Raw genomic sequence first — 22,024 nt, forward strand, 5'->3', positions numbered from 1 at the left:
TGTGCAGATTTCTATTCTGGATCTAGCAAAATTTTTTTTTCACTGGAGGAAGTGTTATTATGGATTATGGACTCGTATTTTAGTTAAAAGTGTCTTAATGATGGCTTTGTTTCAGCTTTTGTCTTCTCCAGATGTTAACTGATGGACTGGAGTGGTGTGGATTACTTGTGGATTATTGTGATGTTTTTATCAGCTGTTTGGACTCTCATTCTGACGGCACCCATTCACTGCAAAGTCTCTGTTAGAATATTATGTACTTGTCTTTCTACAAGGGCGAGTAGTAATTAAATATATATCCTTGTAGGTTTAAGAGTGAAATGGGAAAAAAATCTTTCTTATATACTAGCTCTGTTGCTTGGAATAAATTACTTGAGTGTATTCAAGAGATACAAGTTGATAGTATTTTTAGAAGGGGAGTTAAAAAATGGTTGTTTTATCATGTTTTGAAGTTTGTGTGGTGAGTTTCTGAACTTGATGTGGATTGCACTCCATTTATGATATGTTCATCCATTTTTTAAAATACAGAGGACCACAATGGAAATAAGCCGATGGCTTTTTTGTGTATTTTATCCTCGACGGTTTTGAAATGTGTATGAATTAGTCTTTTTGCACTTTTTTGTATTATGTTTTATGTATCAAAAACGTTTATTTAAGACGTTTCAGTCGCATGACCTTCATCAGGTATCTTTAAACATGTAATTACAAACTAAACCACATGTAAAAAGAAATTGTGACCAATCTCTGCAAAGGACCATCGATTAATAACAACACACAGTGGGTACACTCTAAAAAATGCTGGGTTAAATACAACCCAGTGCTGGGTAAAATATGGACAAACCCAGCGATTGGGTTGTTTTGAACCCAACCGCTGGGTCAAAACAACCCAATAGCTGGGTTTGTCCCTTTTTAACCCAGCGCTGGGTTATATTTAACCCAGCATTTTTTAGGGTGTGGCATAATATCAGTATATTATATTGTGAGAGTAACAAGCCTTTCTGTTTCAGATCATGGCACTCGTGTCGTCTCGCTCTGGTGGTGTCCTTGTCCAACGATCACCCTCCGTGTGTCTCTGAGAGGAACCATGCTGTCGGGAAGCTGGCGCCGTGGAACCGTGATCTCGGGGTCCAGGCTGGGCAGTACTGTGGTTCTGGAGGCTCAGTATGATTACTCGTACCGCGCCGTCGACGGCCATCTGGTCTCCATACACGAGGGCGAGCGCTTTCTGCTGCTGAAGAAGACCAATGCGGACTGGTGGCAGGTGCGGAGGATCGGGGTCGGCGCGAAGGTCAAACCCATATATGTGCCGGCGACATACGTCATTGAGCTGCCTATCAGCCAGTTCCGCCCCTCTCTGCCCTCCAGCCAATCAGCATCCGAGAGCTTCAAGATGATTCCACGAGGTTCCCTCACACCCTGCATGCAAACGCACGGCTCAGGTAGATCTCATTTTTATAAATACACTACCATTGAAGTTTGGGGTTGGTACTGTTTTTTTTTTTTCACTTTCATGGAGTTTTACATTAAAGGGTTAGTTCACCCAAAAATTAAAATTCTGTCATTGATTACTCACCCTCATGTCATTCCGCCATTGCCGGTCCCAAGCCCGGATGTAAAAGGAGGAGGGTTGGGCGAAGGGCTAGCAACCCCTCCCCGTAAAAAAGATCTTGCTACAGAAACGCCAACAAGGATTTCAACTGACCTATCGGTTCTGGGAGAGGATGGATCTCCGGCTGGAGATGCTATAAAGCCGGGTAGTAAAAGCCAGACACTGGAAGCTACCAGGCCGAAGACCATCATTTCCACCAGGACCACCACCATCATCGGAACATGCAATGTGAGCACCATGTTCGAATCTGGAAAGACAGCGCAGGTGGCAGCGGAGATGAGGAATTATAACATCAGCATCCTCCATCCATCCAGACTCCGGCCAGAAAAGGCTCCCCACAGGAGAATTACTGCTGTTCTCAGGACACACCCAGGGAGTGGCCTTCATGCTTTCCATAACTGCACAGAGAGCGCTCATTGGATGGGAGGCACATGGACCAAGACTCATCACTGCTTCATTTAGAACTAAGAAGAGAAGACTAAACATGAATATTATCCAGTGTTATGCCCCGACAAATGACAGCGAGGAAGATGATAAGGAAGACTTTTACAACAGATTGCAGACCATCACTGACAGTCACTCAGGAAGAGACATCACCATGTAATGGGAGACTTTAATGCAAAGATCGGGCAAGACAACTATGAGGAGGTCATGGGACGAGAGGGCTTGGGGGAGATGAATGAAAATGGAGAGAGGTTTGCTGACCTTTGCGACGTAAGAAATCTAGTCATAGGAGGAAGCGTCTTCCCTCACAGAAAAATACACAAGGCTACCTTGATATCAGCGTACCTCTCCACCGAGAACCAGATTGACCATGTATGTATTACCAAGAAATTCAGAAGGTCCCTCCAAGATGTGCGTGTCAGACGAGGCACTGACGTTGCTTCGGACCACCATCTCCTTGTCGCCCGTGTAAAGCTGAAACTTAGGCAAGGCAAGGCAAGTTTATTTATATAGCACATTTCATACACAATGGTAATTCAAAGTGCTTTACATAAAAGAAAGTAAAATAATCATAAAAAATAATCACAACAATAAATCAAGGAATTACAAACTTTGAAAATGATTTAAAGTGAATTTAAAACAGTTAAGAATAGAAAATGATTATACATAAAATACAGTGCAATCAGTTCGGACGTAGCACAGTGCTCATTCAATAAATGCACAGCTAAACAGATGAGTTTTGAGTCTAGATTTAAATGTGACTAATGTTTTAGCACATCTGATCTCTTCTGGAAGCTGATTCCAACTGCGGGCGGCATAATAACTAAAAGCAGACTCCCCTTGTTTTGTGTGAACCCTTGGTATTTCTAACTGACTTGATCCTAATGATCTGAGTGGTCTGTTAGGTTTATATTCAGTGAACATATCTGCTATGTATTTAGGTCCTAGGCCATTGAGTGATTTATAAACGAGTAAAAGTACTTTAAAATCAATCCTAAATATAACTGGAAGCCAGTGTAAGGACCTGAGGACTGGTGTAATATGCTCAGATTTTCTGGTTCTAGTCAGAATTCTGGCAGCAGCGTTCTGGATGAGCTGCAGCTGTCTAATGGTCTTCTTGGGAAGGCCGGTGAGGAGACCATTACAATAGTCCACCCTGCTGGTGATAAAGGCATGAACAAGTTTCTCCAAGGCTTGACTGGAAACAAAACATCTAATTCTTGCAATGTTTTTGAGATGATAGTATGCTGATTTAGTTACTGCTTTGACATGACTACTGAAACTAAGGTCTGTCTCCAGAATCACACCAAGATTCTTGACTTGATTTTTTGTTGTTTGACACCTAGAGTCAAGGTTTGCAATCGCCTTGAGAAATTCGTCTTTGTTTCCAAATGCAATGACTTCAGTTTTTTCCTTGTTTAACTGAAGAAAGTTCTGGCACATCCAACTGTTAATTTCATCAATGCATTGGCAGAGGGAGTGAATGGGGCTGTAGTCATTTGGAGATAAGGCTAGGTGAATCTGGGTATCATCAGCATAGCTGTGATATGCAATTTGGTTCTTTCTCATTATTTGACTTAGTGGGAGCATATACAGGCTAAACGAGCGGTGCAAGAATTGAGCCTTGTGGGACTCCGCATGTCATAGACGTCCACTTAGACTTATGCTCTCCTATACTCACATAATAACCTCTCCCTTCTAAGTATGACCTGAACCAGTTGAGAATAGAACATAGAAAAGAGAAGAAAGCGGCAAAAAACAACAGCCGCACATGTGCAGAGAAAGCCAAGGCACAGGAACAATATACACAAGCAAACAAGAGTGTCAAGAAAAGTATAAAGGTAGATAAAAATAACTATGTAGAGACCCTAGTAACAGAAGAAGCAGCCAGAAATAGAAACATGAAAGACTTGTATGCCACCACCAAAAAGTTAGCTGGAAAGATTAGTAAACCAGAAAGACCAGTAAAAGACAAGGAAGGAAAACTGATAAATGATGATTAAGGACAGAAGAGAAAATGGGCTGGACACTAACAGGCCAAAGTAGAGATGCTCCATCCCCTTTTTAAGAAGATATGGGAAGAAGAACAAGTACCCACAGAATGGAAAGAGTGTTAGCTCATTAAGATACCAAAGAAAGGCAACTTGAGCTCCTGTTCTAACTATAGAGGGATTATACTACTATCCATCCCGGGGAAGGTTTTTAACAGGATTCTACTGGAAAGGATGAAGGACGTTGTCGACCCCCAGCTACGAGACCAACAGGCTTGCTTTCGCAAAGATAGATCATGCACGGACCAGATCACAACTCTCGATCGTCTCTTGAGTGGAACTCATCCCTGTACGTCAATTTTATTGACTTCGAGAAGGCGTTCGATAGTGTGGACAGGGCATAACTTTGGAGGCTGCTTAGACATTACGGGGTGCCGGAGAAAATCCCTAACATCATCAGGAACTCTTACGAGGGATTGACTTGTAGAGCGGTCCACAGCGGTCAACTCACAGACGCCCTTCTGGTACAAACAGGAGTGAGGCAGGGTTGTTTGTTGTCGCCGTTTTTGTTCCTGCTGGCCATCGATTGGGTCATGAAAACGTCCACAGCGGAAAAGCTAAACGGCATCCAGTGGACTCTATGGAACCTATGGACTCTATGGACTTGGCCCTTCTTTCCCACACCCAGCAGCAGATGCAGGAAAATACCAGCATTGTGGCAGAAAACTCCACTCACCTTGGCCTCAACATCCACAAAGGGAAGAGCAAGGTCCTGAAGGTCAACACTACCAACACATCACCCATCGTGCTGGAAGGGGAACTGCTAGAGGAGGTGGACGACTTCACATACCATGGCAGCATCATAAATAAACAGGGTGGAACTGACGCCGATGTGAAAGCAAGGATTGGCAAGGCCAGGACAGCTTTTCTCTAACTAAAGAATATCTGGAGCTCAAGAGACTTGTCCATCAAAACAAAGATCAGTGCTGCTCTATGGCTGTGAAGCATGGAGGACCACTGTAACCACCACCAAAAAGATACAGACATTTATCAACATATGTCTGCGGTGCATTCTCCAGATCAGATTACCATCAGCAACCAGGAACTCTGGCAGCGCACAAGCCAAAAACCAGCAGACGAAGAGATCATCCAACATCGCTGGAGATGGTTAGGACACACTCTCCGTAAACCAGCTTCCAACATCACTAGGCAAGCCTTGACATGCATGTCATTCCAAACCTGTAAGACCTTCGTTCATCTTCGGAACACAAATGAAGAAATATTTTGATGAACTCCGAGAGCTCTCTGACGCTCCATAGACAGCAAGGATATTACCACGATCAACGCACAGAAACGTAGCAAGGAGATCGTTAAAATAATCCATGTGACGTCAGTGGCTCAACATCTTCAAGAATCGGCTAAAAACACATCTCTTCTATCTTTATTTGACCCTCTAACTCTAGCACTCTCTATTCTAATTCTATTCTTAATTTTTTTTTAACCCTTTTAGACCTTTTATTCATTTACTTACTGCTTGTTTTCTTTAATTAAAAAAAACTAACACCAGCTTCTCTATTCTTTTTGTATTCTATCTATTTGTTTTCTTTTCTTTTCTTTATTAGATAAAACGTATTTGTTTACGTATGTTACACTCTCCAAAATGGCGCTACAGAGTGACGCGGAGAGACAAATTGTTGAATAAAGTTGTTATTTTTGTTTTCTTTGCGCACAAAATGTATTCTCGTAGCTTTGTAAAATTACGGTTGAACCCCTGATGTCACATGGATTATTTTAACGATGTCCTTGCTATGTTTCTGTGCGTTGATCGTGTTAGGATCCTTGCTGTCTACGGAGATCAGAGAGCTCTCGGAGTTCATCAAAAATATCTTAATTTGTGTTCTGAAGATGAACGAAAGTCTTACAGGTTTGGAACGACATGAGGGCGAGTAATTAATGACAGCATTTTCATTTTTGAGTGAACTATCCCTTTAAGTTCATATTTCAGTATAATAAAAGGTAGAGATCTCCTGAAGTTTCCATTAAGTCACGAAGCCCATTTAGTTTCTGGATGAGCTGTCTCTTTAAGGTCTAATTGGCCTGTTTTGTCTGTGGTTCCTCTCAGTGCCTGATAAGCAGTTCTGTCGTTCCATGGAGAATCTCAGCTGCAGCAGTGCCTTGATGGACAAACACAGAGTATCAGCGCAAGGACGTTTCCCGACATTACCCCTCTCCGGTTCCTCCGCCTCACCCTCGGGTCACCTCTCGGTTCCGGGCGTCCCGATCGCCCACTGCCAAAGCTCCAGCAACCTTCCCCAGAACCCATACCAGAACCAGGACCCGAGCCCCAGCAGCCCGACTAAATCCTGCAGCCAGTGGGACATGAGCGCGGCCGCTCGCAGACACACGCAGGGACGCATACAGGTGAATAAGCTTTCCATTGATGTATGTATGGTTTGTTAGGATAGGACAATATTTGGCTGAGATACAACTATTTGAAAATCTGGAATCTGAGTGTGCAAAAAAATCTAAATATTGAGAAAATCACCTTTAAAGGGGTCATATGATGCAATTTAATTTTTTCCTTTCTCTTTCCCAGTGACTTAAAGGCTTGTTCACACCAGGACGAATATTGCGCGCGATTATCGCCGACGTTTAAAAGCGTCATTTTTTAAAAAATGCTTTGGGCTCGTTTTTTTGGTTTGACGCGCCGCGTTAAAAACTGGCCGACCAATGAGATTGGCGCTTTTGTTCACGTGCCTGGAGCTGTTACACTGGTCTCATTGGTGTCTGAACACAAAGAGCTTTATGACAAACGCGATAGCGACTACAAAAATCTCGATAAACATCAAAAATCTCGATAAGAGGAATTGCAGATCAAATAGGATTCGATGTGTACCGGGGTATTTCTGTTTTTCATTAAGCGCAATCTAATGTCAGGGAGTGAATTTGCACGTTCACTCGGCTCATCGCCAGCGAAAATCGCTTGGGTATGAACACAAAAACGTCTGCGATAAGCGCGCGCGATAATCGTCCCGTGTGTACGAGGCTTTAGACTGGTTTGTGCTCCAGGGTCACATATATCATAACTGACGCTTAGTGTTGGGAAGTTACATGTAACTAAATTACGTAATTTAATTACAAAATAAATGTAATTGTAATCAGTTACAGTTACTCAGAAAAAATGTGTAATTAAATTAGTTACTTATGAAAATGTTAACGATTACAAAGGGGGTTACATCTGAATTTTTTTCACACACACCCACATTTAATCATCATTCACTATTGTCACTCAGAAATTGATTTTATTTAAATCATAAAATCATATTTTCAAATGCATTTATTAAAATTGCTTAAAATCAGCATAAATTTGTTTATTATGAAAATTAAATTGGATTGAATAAAATGTATTCAATTAAAAATTATGAACTCAGTTTTGTATTTATATAAACAGGTTAAACAATTTTCAATTAAAAATGTATTTTATTTAAATCATAAAATCATATTTTCAAAATGTATTTATTCAAATAACCCAGAATCAGCACATATCTGTTTATTATGAAAACAATTCAGTTTATTTAGGTTAAAAAACTATGAATGGTTAAAATATTGCTATCTGTGGAACAAGCAATATTTAATTAGTTGAAAATGTATGAGATTGAAAAAAATATGGATTTATTAATGACAAATATATCAATACAAATATATAAATAGAGTCAAACCAAAAAGTATTCAGACACCAGATATAATTTTTTATATTTTTTAATAGTGGGTGCAGGACACTATATTCATTTATCTAAGTGAGGATAGCGAAATAAAGTAAACTGTGATATGTTATACACAATAATTCTTCATACAGTGGACTACCAGTAAAACTGATAACAATTTGGGACCAAAAATTATTCAGACACTTTGACTTGACCATGTTTTACAAAATAAATCCTATACTTAAATAATTTGGTGTAGAAACAATTTTCACTCAGACATGGCTAGTAAATTTTACAAATAATTACAAAGAAATTGCAAAATAACATTGAATTGAATATGAAATTTGAAGCAGAAAGACTGCAATAGTATTTTCTTGTAAAACGTACGGCAGTAATATTTGTGTTATTTAGTTTTTGGCAATATACACACAAAACAAGCACACACACTCTCATATTTCACAGAAGTTCTTGAGTTTGAATTTTTAACCAGCTCTCGATATACAGTAGATCCTTAAATACAATCCCTGTTGAAAACCGTGGCCACGCTGTGCCAGAAAAGACTTTCTAGCCGATCAGGCACAGAGGAGCCATTACACAACACACACACACACACACAACACACACACACACTCACTCACACTCACACTCACTCACACTCACTCACACACACACACACACACACACACACACACACTCACTCACACTCATACACACACACTCACTCACACACACTCATACACACACACTCACTCACACACACACTCACACTCTCACACACACACTCACTCACACTCACACACACACTCACACACACACACACTCCATCCTACATCCCGCCTGAGCTAAAGAGGCCAACATCATCATGGACAAATCCAACACTTACACACGTGACAGAGAGAGAACATCACTCTTTATACAGTAGCTCAGGAAACTCTTTCATTTTAGTATCAGGTTTATCTCCTAGCAGTCCTACACTCTTAAAAATGAAGGTGCTTCACGATGCCATAGAAGAACCTTTTTTGTCTAAATGGTTCCATTAAGAACCATAAAGAACATTTCTATTGTAAAACACCTGCCAAATATTAAATGTTTAGTGACTGTCATCTAACCTCACTGTTAAAACTGAATTTACATTTACAAACATTTAAACATTTTTGTGATCCTAATAACAAACAAAGCATCAGTATCAAATATTATGGGGGATTTGTTGGCCATTTCTAATAATTATTGTGGACTTGTGCCACTCATGGTGATTTCAGCTGTTTAGATGGTTATTGCTCTGATGTTGAACAGCTCTCTGCGATCAGAGCATTGCCACAGAAACTGACAGGAAGTGACATCACTCTGGATGTGCACAATAAAACCGTCACTTCAATCTCATGCTCATTGCTCAGTGTACTGGGACATTTAAAGATGGCACACGCACACTTTAGAACCCTAAGAAGCCCATTTCTATGACTCTAAATGATCAAACTCAATCTCCTCATGTCTTCTGTCTCTGATTGATAGTTTAGAGTTTTTATCAGTAAAAGCTCTTAAGCTCTCAGTCACTGCATTATATGTTTGGAGCATTTCCATCTCATCTCACTGAGACAGATTACTGGAGATATAGAGACGACTGATATTTAGATCATTTAATGTCAAAATAACCCAGCGTGTGTTCTGTCTAATATTTACCCAGCGCTGGGTTATTTGGATTATTTGGGTATTAAATTATTTCAATCACGTTATTTTTTTCATAACTAATTAATTAAGTTGACGCGTTAAACTGACAGCCCTACAAAAAACATATGCAAGGTTTTATTAAATATTTTGCATTTTTTCTGACTATTATTTCAAATGTCTGGCTTTACAGGGTTAATTTCTGAAAGAGTTCCCAAGGAAAGGATGATCTCTATAATATGTTTCACTCCGTTAGGAGCTGGAAAACTCAGCTCAGCGGCTTGTGTGTCGGTGCGGTGGATCTGTACGTGGTCAGACGTGACGCTTTGATCTGTATTAAACCGGTGTACTGAACCTGGCACACCCAGAACCAGCTCAACACACGTGCAAGAAGCAGCTGGACTCAAAACACAAAACTCAGCATTAACAGAGAGCCAGAGATGTGAGACACACACACGCTCACACACACACACACACACACACACACACACACACACACACACGCCATAAAAGCCTGATGGATCAAATATGATACATACAGTATGCAACATTTTTTTTAAGATTGTCTAAAAGTAAATAAACTGTTGCATTTAAAAAAAATGTATGTCAGGCTTTACAGGGTTAAATCTCGTCATGTCTCATGCACTAGTTTTCAGTGTTTAATTTCTGCATTTTACAGTGATAAAGCTGCCGTCTGCTTGTGTTAACACACTCAAACACACCCAAAAGCTCAGAAACACACAAGTTCAACCGTTTCTCCTGCAAAACAACATCAGCGTTCAAGCTTCAAACGAACCGACTTGCTTTCAACAGCCTGTTTTATTCTGTACTGAAGGAGTTAGTCTGTAATAGTGATATATATATATATATATATATATCCTGCTCCAGGAGTCAGAGAGAGAGACACCTGCTGTTTGTCTGTGGCATGACGCTCGTCCCGCTCTCGCCGCGTGGCCATATGGCTTCACAGAGATGAGTTATATAATCCAGATCTACAGCGTTCTCACCTCAGAAAACATCCCTCTGTTTACGCAGCATCTCCATGAGATTCACAGCACAGAAACACATCCTAATCCATCAGTCAGAGCTTTTAAGTGCACTCAGCAAACCTTTTACATTCAGCTGATTTATTGTTCAGTGGCTACTAATGGCTTTTCTTCCTTCTCTCGCTCTGTATTGTTCATATTGTCGTGTCTGACTGTGTTTTAGGCCACTTCCTCTTGACAGTTGTGGCTTCAAGCTGTTTTCTTACTTAGTGCATGTACGTCTGTAACCGCACTGACACACAACGCTCACTTTTAGTCCCAAAATGCACTCTCAAGTTCAACTCTGTCCACCTTTAAACCTGGATCATCTTGCATACGCACTAATTAGTCTCACATACACAAATTAGACACACACTAAGAGGATTGCATCAGAAATCATGATTGCATGAACCAAAACAGAAATGCAGTAATTGCTTTTTAAACCGGTTTTAAATCAGTGAGTGTTGCTGAAACAAAACAACGTTTGAAAGCAGAATTACATCAGCGTTTACGGTACGATTGATTTCATGCTGTTCTGAAATGTGTTAGAACCAGTGTAGTTATTGTTCACTAAAACTATTACAAATCATCTTTAAATTAATCAAGCTGAAATAAAATAATTACAAAATATCAGATGACAAAAAATGAATTGAAGCTGTGAAAAAATGTACAGTAGTCAAGTTACTAAAATTGAAAAAAAAAAATTTAAATAAAGCTGAAATAAAATATAAAGTATTACTTGGAAAAACCTGAAAATAAGTTGATTTTTTCAACTTACGAAAATTACTAAAACTAAAACTGAAATAAGAAAACTGAAACTAAAACTATTGGAAATCATTTTTAGTAATTTAAATAAAACTGAAATAAAAAAAATGTTATATATTACATGGAAATTAGAAATTAGAAAATTTAAATAAGTTTCCATGAAATCAGTTTAAGTTTGTAATTTTAGTATTTAGTATTAAGCATCATTTCAGTTTCTAATTTTTTAATTTTTCATGTAATGATTTGTATTTTGTTTCATTTAAATATTTTCAATTACTAAAAATGATTGTTAGTAGTTGAAATTTTAGTACTTATATATATATATATATATAAAATTGAAGTAAAAGTACTAAAATTACAAACTTAAACTGAAATAAAAAAATAAAACTATATAGAAATGTTTAAAAATAAATAAAATGGCAAAAGCACATAAAATTACTAAAATTAAAATGGAAACTAAAAAGATCAAATCTTATTTAAAAATAAAAGTGTTAAAATATTAATAAATGCAATAAGAAAAATAATAATAATGCTATGTGCTGCATCTTCAGTGAACTATGCACCAAGTTTTTTTCTAATCTCTCTAATGTTTCTCTCCTCAGATCTCATCATCTGCCTACATTTCCCAGAGTTCCCTGTCAGAGCAGGGGAAGCAGCAGTGGGCGGAGCCTCCCAAGCCGTTGCCGGGTCAACGACCCCTGCAGACGCTGCAGCTGTGGGATCAGTACTGCGACCCCGGAACCGGACGCTGTTACTACGTCAACACTGTTACCGAGGAGCGCTCGTGGAAACCTCCGCGCAGAGCCCGCGAGAGCCACGCCCACCAAAACAAGGTGAGCGACCAATCAGATCCCGGAACCAGCGACCATGGACCAATCAGAGACGTCCAATCACGCGTCAGTCCATTTTTTTAAAGGGGTCATATGATGTTGCTAAAAATAACATTATTTTGTGTATTTGGTGTAATGAAATGTGTTTACGTGGTTTAGGGTTAAAAAACACAAAACCCTGTTTCTCCTCTATGCCCCGCCTTTCTGAAACGCGTCGATTTTTACAAAGCTCATCGGTCTGAAAAGCGAGGTGTGCTCTGATTGGCCAGCTATCCAGTTCGTTGTGATTGGCCGAATACCTCAAGCGTGTGACGGAAATGTTACGCCCCTTACCATATTTGGAAACACACAGCGTCTCCACGACAACAATACTACAGCGAGAATAAAAGTTACGCCGTCTTTCTTTGCGTAAACATTTGGGCGGCGTTATGCAAATCCTCCCACACAGTGACGTAGACATGTGGGGGCGTGTTTAAACGAGGCGTTTTAGGAGGGCGTGGGTTTGAGACTTTATTCTCATCTATGCATGAACAGCTTGTAACACTCCAAAGACAAAGGAAAACATGAAATCGCATCATATGACCCCTTTAAATAATTTCTACTTTATACAGTATATTATATATTTTGAAAAACAGAAACATTCAGTTCTTAGGGATGTCTTAAAAAATGCCCCTCTTATATTTATTTCATATTATATATTTAAACAATATCACATGAGCAAGAGTGCTGTTCTTCCTCAATATCTGCGCCACTGCAAATGTGATATTGATTTTATACAACAGTTCAATAAACAAGTTCATATTGTGTTACATTTTAGACACAGTATTGTCAATATTGTCTTTTTTTGCTCAATTTCACCAATGAAAATAGTTGCAATCGAAACCACAGCAGAACTGTTGAGCGTCCCTGAGCAACACACAGACTGAATGAATCCACAGTTTTGAATGAACCGAGTGAGTCAGTGATTCAATTTGCTTTGTTTATGAATGAATTATCTGTTTGAACAAATCAAGTGAGTCAGTGATTCAGTGACTCTTCATAAAGAGTCACTAGCTTCATTTTGAATGAATCAGCGTTTTGAACGAACCGAGTGAGTCAGTGATTCAATGACTCATTCATAAAGAGTAATTTGCTTTTGTTTCTGAATTAATTAGCTGTTTGAATGAATCGGTTCAGTAAATGATTCAATGTTTCACTCATTAAGACAGTGATTTGACACTACCTAGTGGCAGTTGTAGTTTCACATTTAGATGATTCATATTCATATTTTTAATGTCATATTTCAGTGTTCTTTAAAAAAACCGCATTGTTTATTTTATTATCATTATTTATGCCGTTGAAACAAAATGTGCTTTTTGTAATGTCTATTCAATGCATTTCTCATTTAACAAAACAGTGACTTAAAATTGATGACCCAAATTGATGTGCAATTAATTTGCAATTAATTTGATTAATTAACCAGCAAATAATGAGATTAAACATTTTATTTGCCTGAGGCCCTATAAATTCTGAATATGCATGCAGGCCATTTCTAATGCACCTGTGCATCTCTGTCTGGTGTGTTTTTAGGTCGGGATGGTTCAGCGTGACATCAGGCACCTGTCGCTCCCATTACAGAACTCAGGAAGCAGCTCAATGCACAGGGTACAGTGTGTGTGTGTGTGTGTGTGTGTGTGTGTGAGAGTGTGAGTGTGTGTGTGTGTGTGAGTGTGTATGTGTGTGTGAGTGAGTGTGTGTGTGTGTGTGAGTGTGTGTGTGCGCGTGTGTGAGTGTGTGTGAGTGAGTGAGTGAGAGTGAGTGAGTGTGTGTGAGTGAGCGCGTTTTTGTGACAAATGAGGACATAAATTTGTATAATGACAAAGGTATGACATAGGTATTACAAGGAGAAGGTGACTTTTCAGGACATTACCCCATGTCCCCACTTTTCAAAACGCTTATAAATCACACAGAATGGAGTGTATTGAAAATCTGAAATAGCACAAAGTTTCCTGTAAGGGGTAGGTTTAGGGCTAGGGTTGGTGTAGGACAATAGAATATACGGTCTGTACAGTAGAAAAAACATTACGCCTATGGGATGTCCCCACTTTCCACAAAAACAAACCTGTGTGTGTGTGTGTGTGCGTGTGTGTGTGTGTGTGTGTGTGCGCATTTTTGTGACAAATGAGGACATAAATTTGTATAATGACAAAGGTATGACAGGTATTACAAGGAGTGAGTGTGTGTGTGTTTGCAGGTGAGTGTGAGTGAGTGTGTGTGTGTGTGTGTGTGTTTGCAGGTGAGTGTGAGTGTGTGTGTGTGTGTTTGCAGGTGAGTGTGAGTGTGTGTGTTTGCAGGTGATTATGATGATGTGATGTAATGCTGTGTGAAAGTACATCATCTATCTAATGATCTACTGTCTATAGGAAGTCCATTACAGAGAGATTATATGAACAAAGAGCATTAGAAACACACTGGAAACTCAGTCACACACTGTAAAACTTTTCGTTGTAAATTTACAGTAAAATACTGGCAGCTGGGTTGCCAGCCACATTCTGTATTTTTACACTACTTTGGGTAGTGTTCATCTCTAGGGTGCAGTACTGTTTTCTTGAAATTTATCTTAAATGAATTTGATCATTGATAATATTTTGCAGACTGCATAGGATTGCTGGGGCCGGTGCAGAAGAATCTGTTCATGTCACGGATTAGAAGAGGAGACACGGCCAAATGAAAAAGGGGATTACGCTCTCTGACGTGCATTTATTTATTTATTAAATCTCTACTAACAGATATTTGTGCTGAGCTTTCAGACAGTTAATGGTTTGGGATTGACAATAGTGCTTAATAATGGGTGATTGCCGGTGTTGCTATTATTAACTTAAATTATTAAATACCATTTTCATTAATTAAAGTGAAGCTGAAATAAAATAAAATAAAAGTATTAGATGAAAAACTTAAGATTAAATAGAAATTATAAATGTGACATTGGCAACTAACTAAACGTATAACAAATGTTAACTGTTTGGAATAAAAGCACAAACAAAATTACAAAAGTTTAAACATTTAATAAAATAGAATTAAATCTAAATCATCACAATTAAAAAATTTAAATGAAAACTGAACATAAAAAAAAAATATATATATATTAAATAATTTAAAATATATTAAATATCCTTTTCATACAACAACAGACAGTGTATTATTAACTAAAATCATTAAATAAATATAATTTTCATTAATTCATTTTTATTTAATTCATTTTCATCAATGAAAACTTTAACTTGTTTTATATAAGTTAGTTACCAAGGAAACATTTCAAATGTTTTAAGTTTAAGTGTATAAATAAGTTTCATATGTCTGACAATGGCTAGTTTCCTGCACGCGCATGGGAATTTTTTGCATGGTTATGCATTACAATTGCTCGTTTTATATAGCCTATTTCCTTTGTGCATCACTATGAATAAAGTGAGAGCATGGATGCACATGAATTGAAATGAACAGAGATCTACTTGGCTTTCCTTATTGTATTACCTCTAATATTAAGGCATAATGTCCGATTTAAAACATTCTGTTACGGGGCGACAGAGGCGTGAGACGTGCGGATCCATTTGCATGCTTTTATTAAAAGGCGTGGTCATGAAACAGGCATGGGTCGATACACAGCAAACAGTAATAGAAGAGGCAAGATGAAGAGTAATCCAAAGGCTAGTGTGGGTCTGAGATCGGCGAACAATGTCCAGAGAGGTAGGCAATAGAAGAATCCAAGACAGGCAGGAGATCAGGAAACAGGCAATCAGGCACCAAACTAGACGTGACTAGACTAGAACGTTTACAAGTCTCCATTTTCCATTTTAAAATTCCATACTTTTCCAGACTCAAATTTCCAAACCTCTCAGTAGATTTTCAGACCATATTTAACATAAATGCTTCATAGAGCATTATTTTCAGCTTTTGGTATACAGTACAGTCATTTGTAAATATTTTTATTTTCTCAGTTTTTTTTTATATTGATTTTCTCGAAGTGTTCCCTAAAATAAAAATAATAATAAAAATACAGACATTTACATGCACACAAACTTTTTTCTTGTGTGCATGCCCTCGAGAAACTATTCACATGCGCATTGGAATTTTTTGCATGCTTATGCATTACAATTGCTCGTTTTATATAGCCTATTTCCTTTGTGCATCACTATGAATAAAGTGAGAGCATGGATGCACATGAATTGAAATGAACAGAGATCTACTTGGCTTTCCTTATTGTATTACCGCTAATATTAAGGCATAATGTCCGATTTAAAACATTCTGTTACGGGGCGACAGAGGCGTGAGACGTGCGGATCCATTGTGGATGGAAGTTCATGGACAGGATTCGTGACACATGCACTGTGACGGCACAGAAACCATGACACAAAATGGGCTGATGACAAAATTTGCCAAGTTCAAGGGTCTATAAAAAAAGACTGGTACTGTAAAAAGTGTTTCGAATTTGGCCTTCATTAGGGCAGTATGCAATATTTCAAGGCCTTAGGTCTCTTTAATGCATACTTTGTGGCGGCCAAGACACACACAATAGGTGTCTCAGTGTGCATATGCCAAGTTTAAAGGTTTCTCATGCACACGAAAAGTCTGTATATTTTTTTATTTTTGCAAAGCTCCTTGAGGCTATGTCATACAGTGATAAGAATTGTGACTCTGGAGCACAAAAGCAGTCATAAGCAGCACAGGTATATTTGTAGCAATAGCCAAAAATACATTGTATGGGTCAAAATGATCCATTTTTCTTTTATGCCAAAAATCATTAGGATATTAAGTAAAGATCATGTCCATGAAGATATTGTGTAAATTTCCTACCGTAAATATATCAAAACTTAATTTTTGATTAGTAATATGCATTGCTAAGAACTTCATTTGGACAACTTTAAAGATGATTTTCTCAATATTTAGATTTTTTTGTACCCTCAGATTCCAGATTTTCAAATAGTTGTATCTCAGCCAAATATTGTCCTATCCTAACAAACGTATATGTATAAATCTCAATTTCAAAAAATGTATCCTTATGACTGGTTTTGTGGTCCAGGGTCACAATTGTGAGAAGAAACCCAAAATGCTTATAACCTGCATTTTGCATAATCAAAAAATGCATATTTGACAATCGCTAAAGAATCACTAAACAGCTGCTACTTCTTGCACAATAAATTTATTTGCATCAAATACTTAATTTTCTATTATAAAAAAATAATAGGGGGAAAAGTCTGGAAACACAAATATTTTTCCATACTCTGCTTTCTGTTTTCCATACTTTTCCAGACCTGGAAAATACTTCAAAATCAAATTCCATACTTTTCCAGACTGCGTAGGAACCCTGTATGTAATATATCTGGATTCCAGAGTTTCGGAGCGAGTTCAGTCTGGTTCGTAAGTGAAGCGTGTGTGAACAGAACTGTGTGAATGAAGCCACAGATGACTGAGTCTGTCAGTTAAAGAAGAGCTTCCTTCATGCACGTGTGAATTTGACTTTCACACCCTTCACGACTCAACTTCCTTATTGACAAACGGTTCGAGCGAGAAATACAGAGCGCGCTGGCGTCTTCCTCTTGTGAAGAGGAAGTTGAGCTGGCCGTGAGCTGAGTCTGATCAGATGAGCGTGTGATTTTCTGAAGAGACTCTGGATTAAACGCGGCTCTCGCTGGATTACAGGAGATCTGCGGCTCCGTAAGTCAGCCTGATGCTTTTCATCTCCAAAGAGGAAGAAACGCAAGAGTTTCACATCTGATATTCACACAGATTTGCATTGTCATATTTAACGCGTTCTCATTAGGAACAAAAGCACAAAGGCATTTATTACTATGATTGTTTGAAAGTGAGTATCGGTGTTTTGAAATGATTTGTCGATATCGAGGGCTTTGGTGAACCGTTTTGCGTCCCACTTCTGGTCTTGATGAAAGCAAAGATAGATGAGTTTCCAGTTTTTCTATTCTTCTCAAACAGTCGGTTTCAGTCTGACTGTTTCTTCCACTGAGTGTCGACTGAACTTTCTCAAATCAACCCGTTTACCTTCTCTTTCAGCTCTCGCCTGACCTCTCCTACATTACCCATGATGCCAATGGCTGGCAGCTGAGTCAGGTGTGATCTATCTATCTATCTATCTATCTATCTATCTATCTGTCTATCTGTCTGTCTGTCTATCTATCTATCTATCTGTCTGTCTGTCTGTCTGTCTGTCTATCTATCTATCTATCTACAGTATCTCACAGTATAACTCAACACACAGCCATTAATGTCTAAACCGCTGGCCACAAAAGTGAGTACACCCCTAAGTGAAAATGTATGTATTTCTTCAGTGTTGTCACATAAAAAGATATAATAAAATATTTACAAAAATGTGAGGGGTGTACTCACTTCTGTGAGATACTGTATCTATATATCTATCTATCTATCTATCTATCATAAATATGTTATGTCTATCTATCTATTTATCTATCATAAATATTTTGTTTATCTATCTATCTATCTATCTATCATAAATATTTTATGTTTATCTATCTATCTATCTATCTATCATAAATATTTTATGTTTATCTATCTATCTATCTATCTATCATAAATATTTTATGTTTATCTATCTATCTATCTATCTATCATAAATATGTTATGTCTATCTATCATAAATATTTTGTTTATCTATCTATCTATCTATCTATCATCTATCTATCTATCTATCTATCTATCTATCATAATTATATTAATTATTATATTATATGTGGTAAATTCATGTTCCAGTTTCACTTAATTCTACTATATTTCCAGCTAAAATAAATTAACTTTTGTTTTTGTTTTTTTTACAAAAACAATGTTTACACTAACAAAGTATTTAGTGGTATATTTATTAAGACAAAGTAATTACTTTAATAATTTAGTGTTTTTAAGCATTTTTACATTTATTCCAAACTATTAACTATAAGAATGTGGTAACTATTTTCAGATTTGGTGCATATTTTTTGTTTGTGCTGTTTATTTTAATAAACGGTTTCCATTTCCATTTAGACCATCAGTCATTAAAGTTCCTAACGCTCAAAGACCTTTAATTTCACTTTGTGTTTTGCTAAGATCCGCCTCACTTGCAGATCATTCAAGTCATTCAAAGATTGATTGGACAGAAAGAGGTGAAATGCATTGCTTCTGTCTTTGCGTTTCCTCGTGTCTGTGCTGTTGTTTTTGGGCGGTGAGCGTATGATCCTGGACTAATCCGCAGCATATGGAGGAACCGGGGTTCAGTCTGTCCGTTAAGCTGCTTTTGACCACTGCTGCTGTAACTGAGTCTGCTAATTGAGTTGAGTGGTTGGAGGATAAACAAATTAAACCCAACATTATTGAGATGAAGTGAGGCAGATGTAATGCAACTGGACTGAATCTAATGTGATTGGATTGAATTGAGTGAAGCTAACCTGATATCGTCCCGTGCAGAGCATGCAGCACATGGCGTCGTCTGAAGCCCTTAGCTCCGCCTCTGGTGCGTTAGGCGATGCCCATCACAGAAACCCCGCCTTAGCAGGGGGCGTGGCACACGTCAGCCACTCCTACTCCATGTTCCTGCCCTCACAGGCGCAGAGAGCTTCTGCAAACGGCAAGGTGAGAGGAACTGCATATCAGCACTTTTACACGCATACACATACATCTATTCCCATTCATCTCAATGCCACATATTTCATGTGTGCTGGTCTTTTTAATAGCCTATTTTAATTTAATTTTTTATTTTTTTAATAAAATTAACATGCATGCAAAAAAAAAGAATAGAAAGTAATTTCATCAGAAAACCAGCTAAACGTTGAAACAGAAAACACGTTATTCAAAAATAGCAGAGGAAAATACAATAGTATTTTTAATTATTTACTTCTGATCCATTTGTTTCATTGCAATGATTATTTAAAGGGACAGCAACATAGAAGAAAGCCTGTAATGGTAACAGAGGATGAGAAAAGGGTCATGGGAAACTAAATTATGATGTACATTATAACATATGTACACAGTATTACTGCAGATTATGTCGTCTTGATCATATTGTTGTATTTCATATCGTCTACAGTCAGATTACAGGCTGGGGGTGGAGCCTCCTTCATCTGGCAGCTCACCAGACACTGAAGGAGTCACACCGGTGAGAAACACACAAACATATACAGAGCTAACATACTGCTGAAGAAACACTGTCAAATAAATACATTAATAAATGCATAAATAATAAGTACATTTTTAAAATACATATTAAATATATACTTAGAGTTTTATATATACACACACGCACATTTAATTTGATTTTGAATATATATTTAATATAAATAGATCTATTAATTAAATTTACAGTGTCTCTTCAGCAGTATGATATATGTGACCCTGGAGCACAAAAGCAGTGTTAAGTCGCTGGGGTATATTTGTAGCAATAACCAACAATACATTGTATGGGTCAAAATTCTACATTTTTATTTTATGCCAAAAATCATTAGGATATTAAGTAAAGATCATGTTCCATGAAGATATTTTGTAAATGTCCTACCGTAAATATATCAAAACTTAATTTTTGATTAGTAATATGCACTGCTAAGAACTTCATTTGAACAACTTTAAAGAACTCACACAAACAAACAAACAAACACACACTCACACACACACCTTGAGCTAAAACATGCAATCACACACCAGACCTAAAATAATACGAGTCACTTCAGATGGATCAAGATTACAGGCAGAATTTGGCTCGAGTTGCACAAAAACTGCTTCTTAATCAGCGTTTTTGTCTTGTTTTCCAGTTAAAATGTCTCAGCATCCTCAGGTTCTTGAGAAGCAAAATTGCACAAGAATTGCACATGACAAGTGTTTTTTTTCTGCCAGATTGGCAAATAGTTTTTTTTTTCTTTCTGTGTTTTAAGCATAAAAAGTGTAGTGAGGTTTAGGATGGTTAATGTTAAGCAGTCAGATATGGTAAACTATGATACTGTAAACGGTAAGCTACGAGTGGTTCAGTGGATGAAAATAGTGTGTTTTTTGATTTACTAACATTTTTGAGCCATTTAGGCAGCAGACAGGGAATGTAGTTTAATTAATTTAATCTAATTTTTTATTTTATTTAAATTATAATATGTACTTATAAATATTTATTAAACAAATATATAAATATATAATATTTTTTTTACATTCGTTACAAAATATTAACTATAATAATTTTCAGATGTTGTATATATTTTATTTGTGCTGTTTTTAGTTCTATTCTGACCTATTAAGTTTGTCAGATGTCCCAGAAATATTTATATAAATATTTTATTGCACCATTTACAGTAGGCAACAATAAAGGACAATAAATAAATGGTTTTGACCTTTTGACCTCTGGGTCGTGCTCCTAAATGGAGTCTCTCTGTACAGTTTTCTCAACTAGAATAGAGCAAAAATGATGTTTTTGTGTCATTTTCAGGAAAAACTGGAACCTGTCATGGGTGGTGCTGGTGGGAAACAGTCTCGTCTTCTTCAAAGACCCCAAAAGCCAGAATCCTGACAGCTGGGTGAGACTAACAGGGAATATGGTCAGTTCAGTGTCTAATGCTTTAAAAGTGAAATATTTGTGAGTATGTGTGTGTTTGCATGCAGAAACCGGGTAACAGTCGTCCAGAGAGCAGCGTGGATCTGAGAGGAGCTCAGCTTCAGTGGGCCAACAATCTGTCCAGCAGAAAAAACGTCTTTAAGGTGAGAACGAGACAGAAATCTGATTTTATACTAAAGGAGAATGTCTCAAACTCTGCTCAGGTTTGTGAGACACTAAAATATGCAATCAAATATCAAGAGTTGTCCATTTTATTTCCCGAAAGGAGCATCTGTGAAAAAGTCAATGTAATTAGTGTTTGTGTCTTACTGTTTGAGCTGTTAACAGAGTAACATTTAGTTTTTAGTTCCTCAGGAACTTCCTCTGTTATAAATTTAAATTGTGATAAAACACTGAATGGAACAACACTTTGTGTGTGTGTGTGTGTGTGTG

At 37.6% G+C, this 22,024-nt stretch overlaps 1 protein-coding gene across 1 annotated transcript in view; it reads left to right on the plus strand.

Annotated features, from left to right (window-relative positions):
* Window positions 1-1,003: 1,003 nt before the first annotated feature.
* Window positions 1,004-22,024, plus strand: part of LOC107758176 (rho GTPase-activating protein 9-like) — a 34,392-nt gene continuing 13,371 nt past the window's right edge. The window contains exons 1-10 of the mRNA XM_016575850.1: window positions 1,004-1,436; window positions 6,164-6,462; window positions 11,800-12,030; window positions 13,597-13,671; window positions 18,073-18,129; window positions 19,471-19,635; window positions 20,090-20,158; window positions 20,808-20,830; window positions 21,467-21,554; window positions 21,640-21,695. Coding sequence (XP_016431336.1) covers window positions 1,082-1,436; window positions 6,164-6,462; window positions 11,800-12,030; window positions 13,597-13,671; window positions 18,073-18,129; window positions 19,471-19,635; window positions 20,090-20,158; window positions 20,808-20,830; window positions 21,467-21,554; window positions 21,640-21,695 — 1,418 coding nt within the window. The 5' untranslated portion in view covers window positions 1,004-1,081. The remainder of the gene's footprint in view (window positions 1,437-6,163; window positions 6,463-11,799; window positions 12,031-13,596; window positions 13,672-18,072; window positions 18,130-19,470; window positions 19,636-20,089; window positions 20,159-20,807; window positions 20,831-21,466; window positions 21,555-21,639; window positions 21,696-22,024) is intronic.

This window comes from Sinocyclocheilus rhinocerous, unplaced genomic scaffold (assembly GCF_001515625.1).
Source record: "Sinocyclocheilus rhinocerous isolate Xijiao unplaced genomic scaffold, SAMN03320098_v1.1 scaffold203, whole genome shotgun sequence".
Taxonomy (NCBI): Eukaryota; Metazoa; Chordata; class Actinopteri; order Cypriniformes; family Cyprinidae; genus Sinocyclocheilus; species Sinocyclocheilus rhinocerous.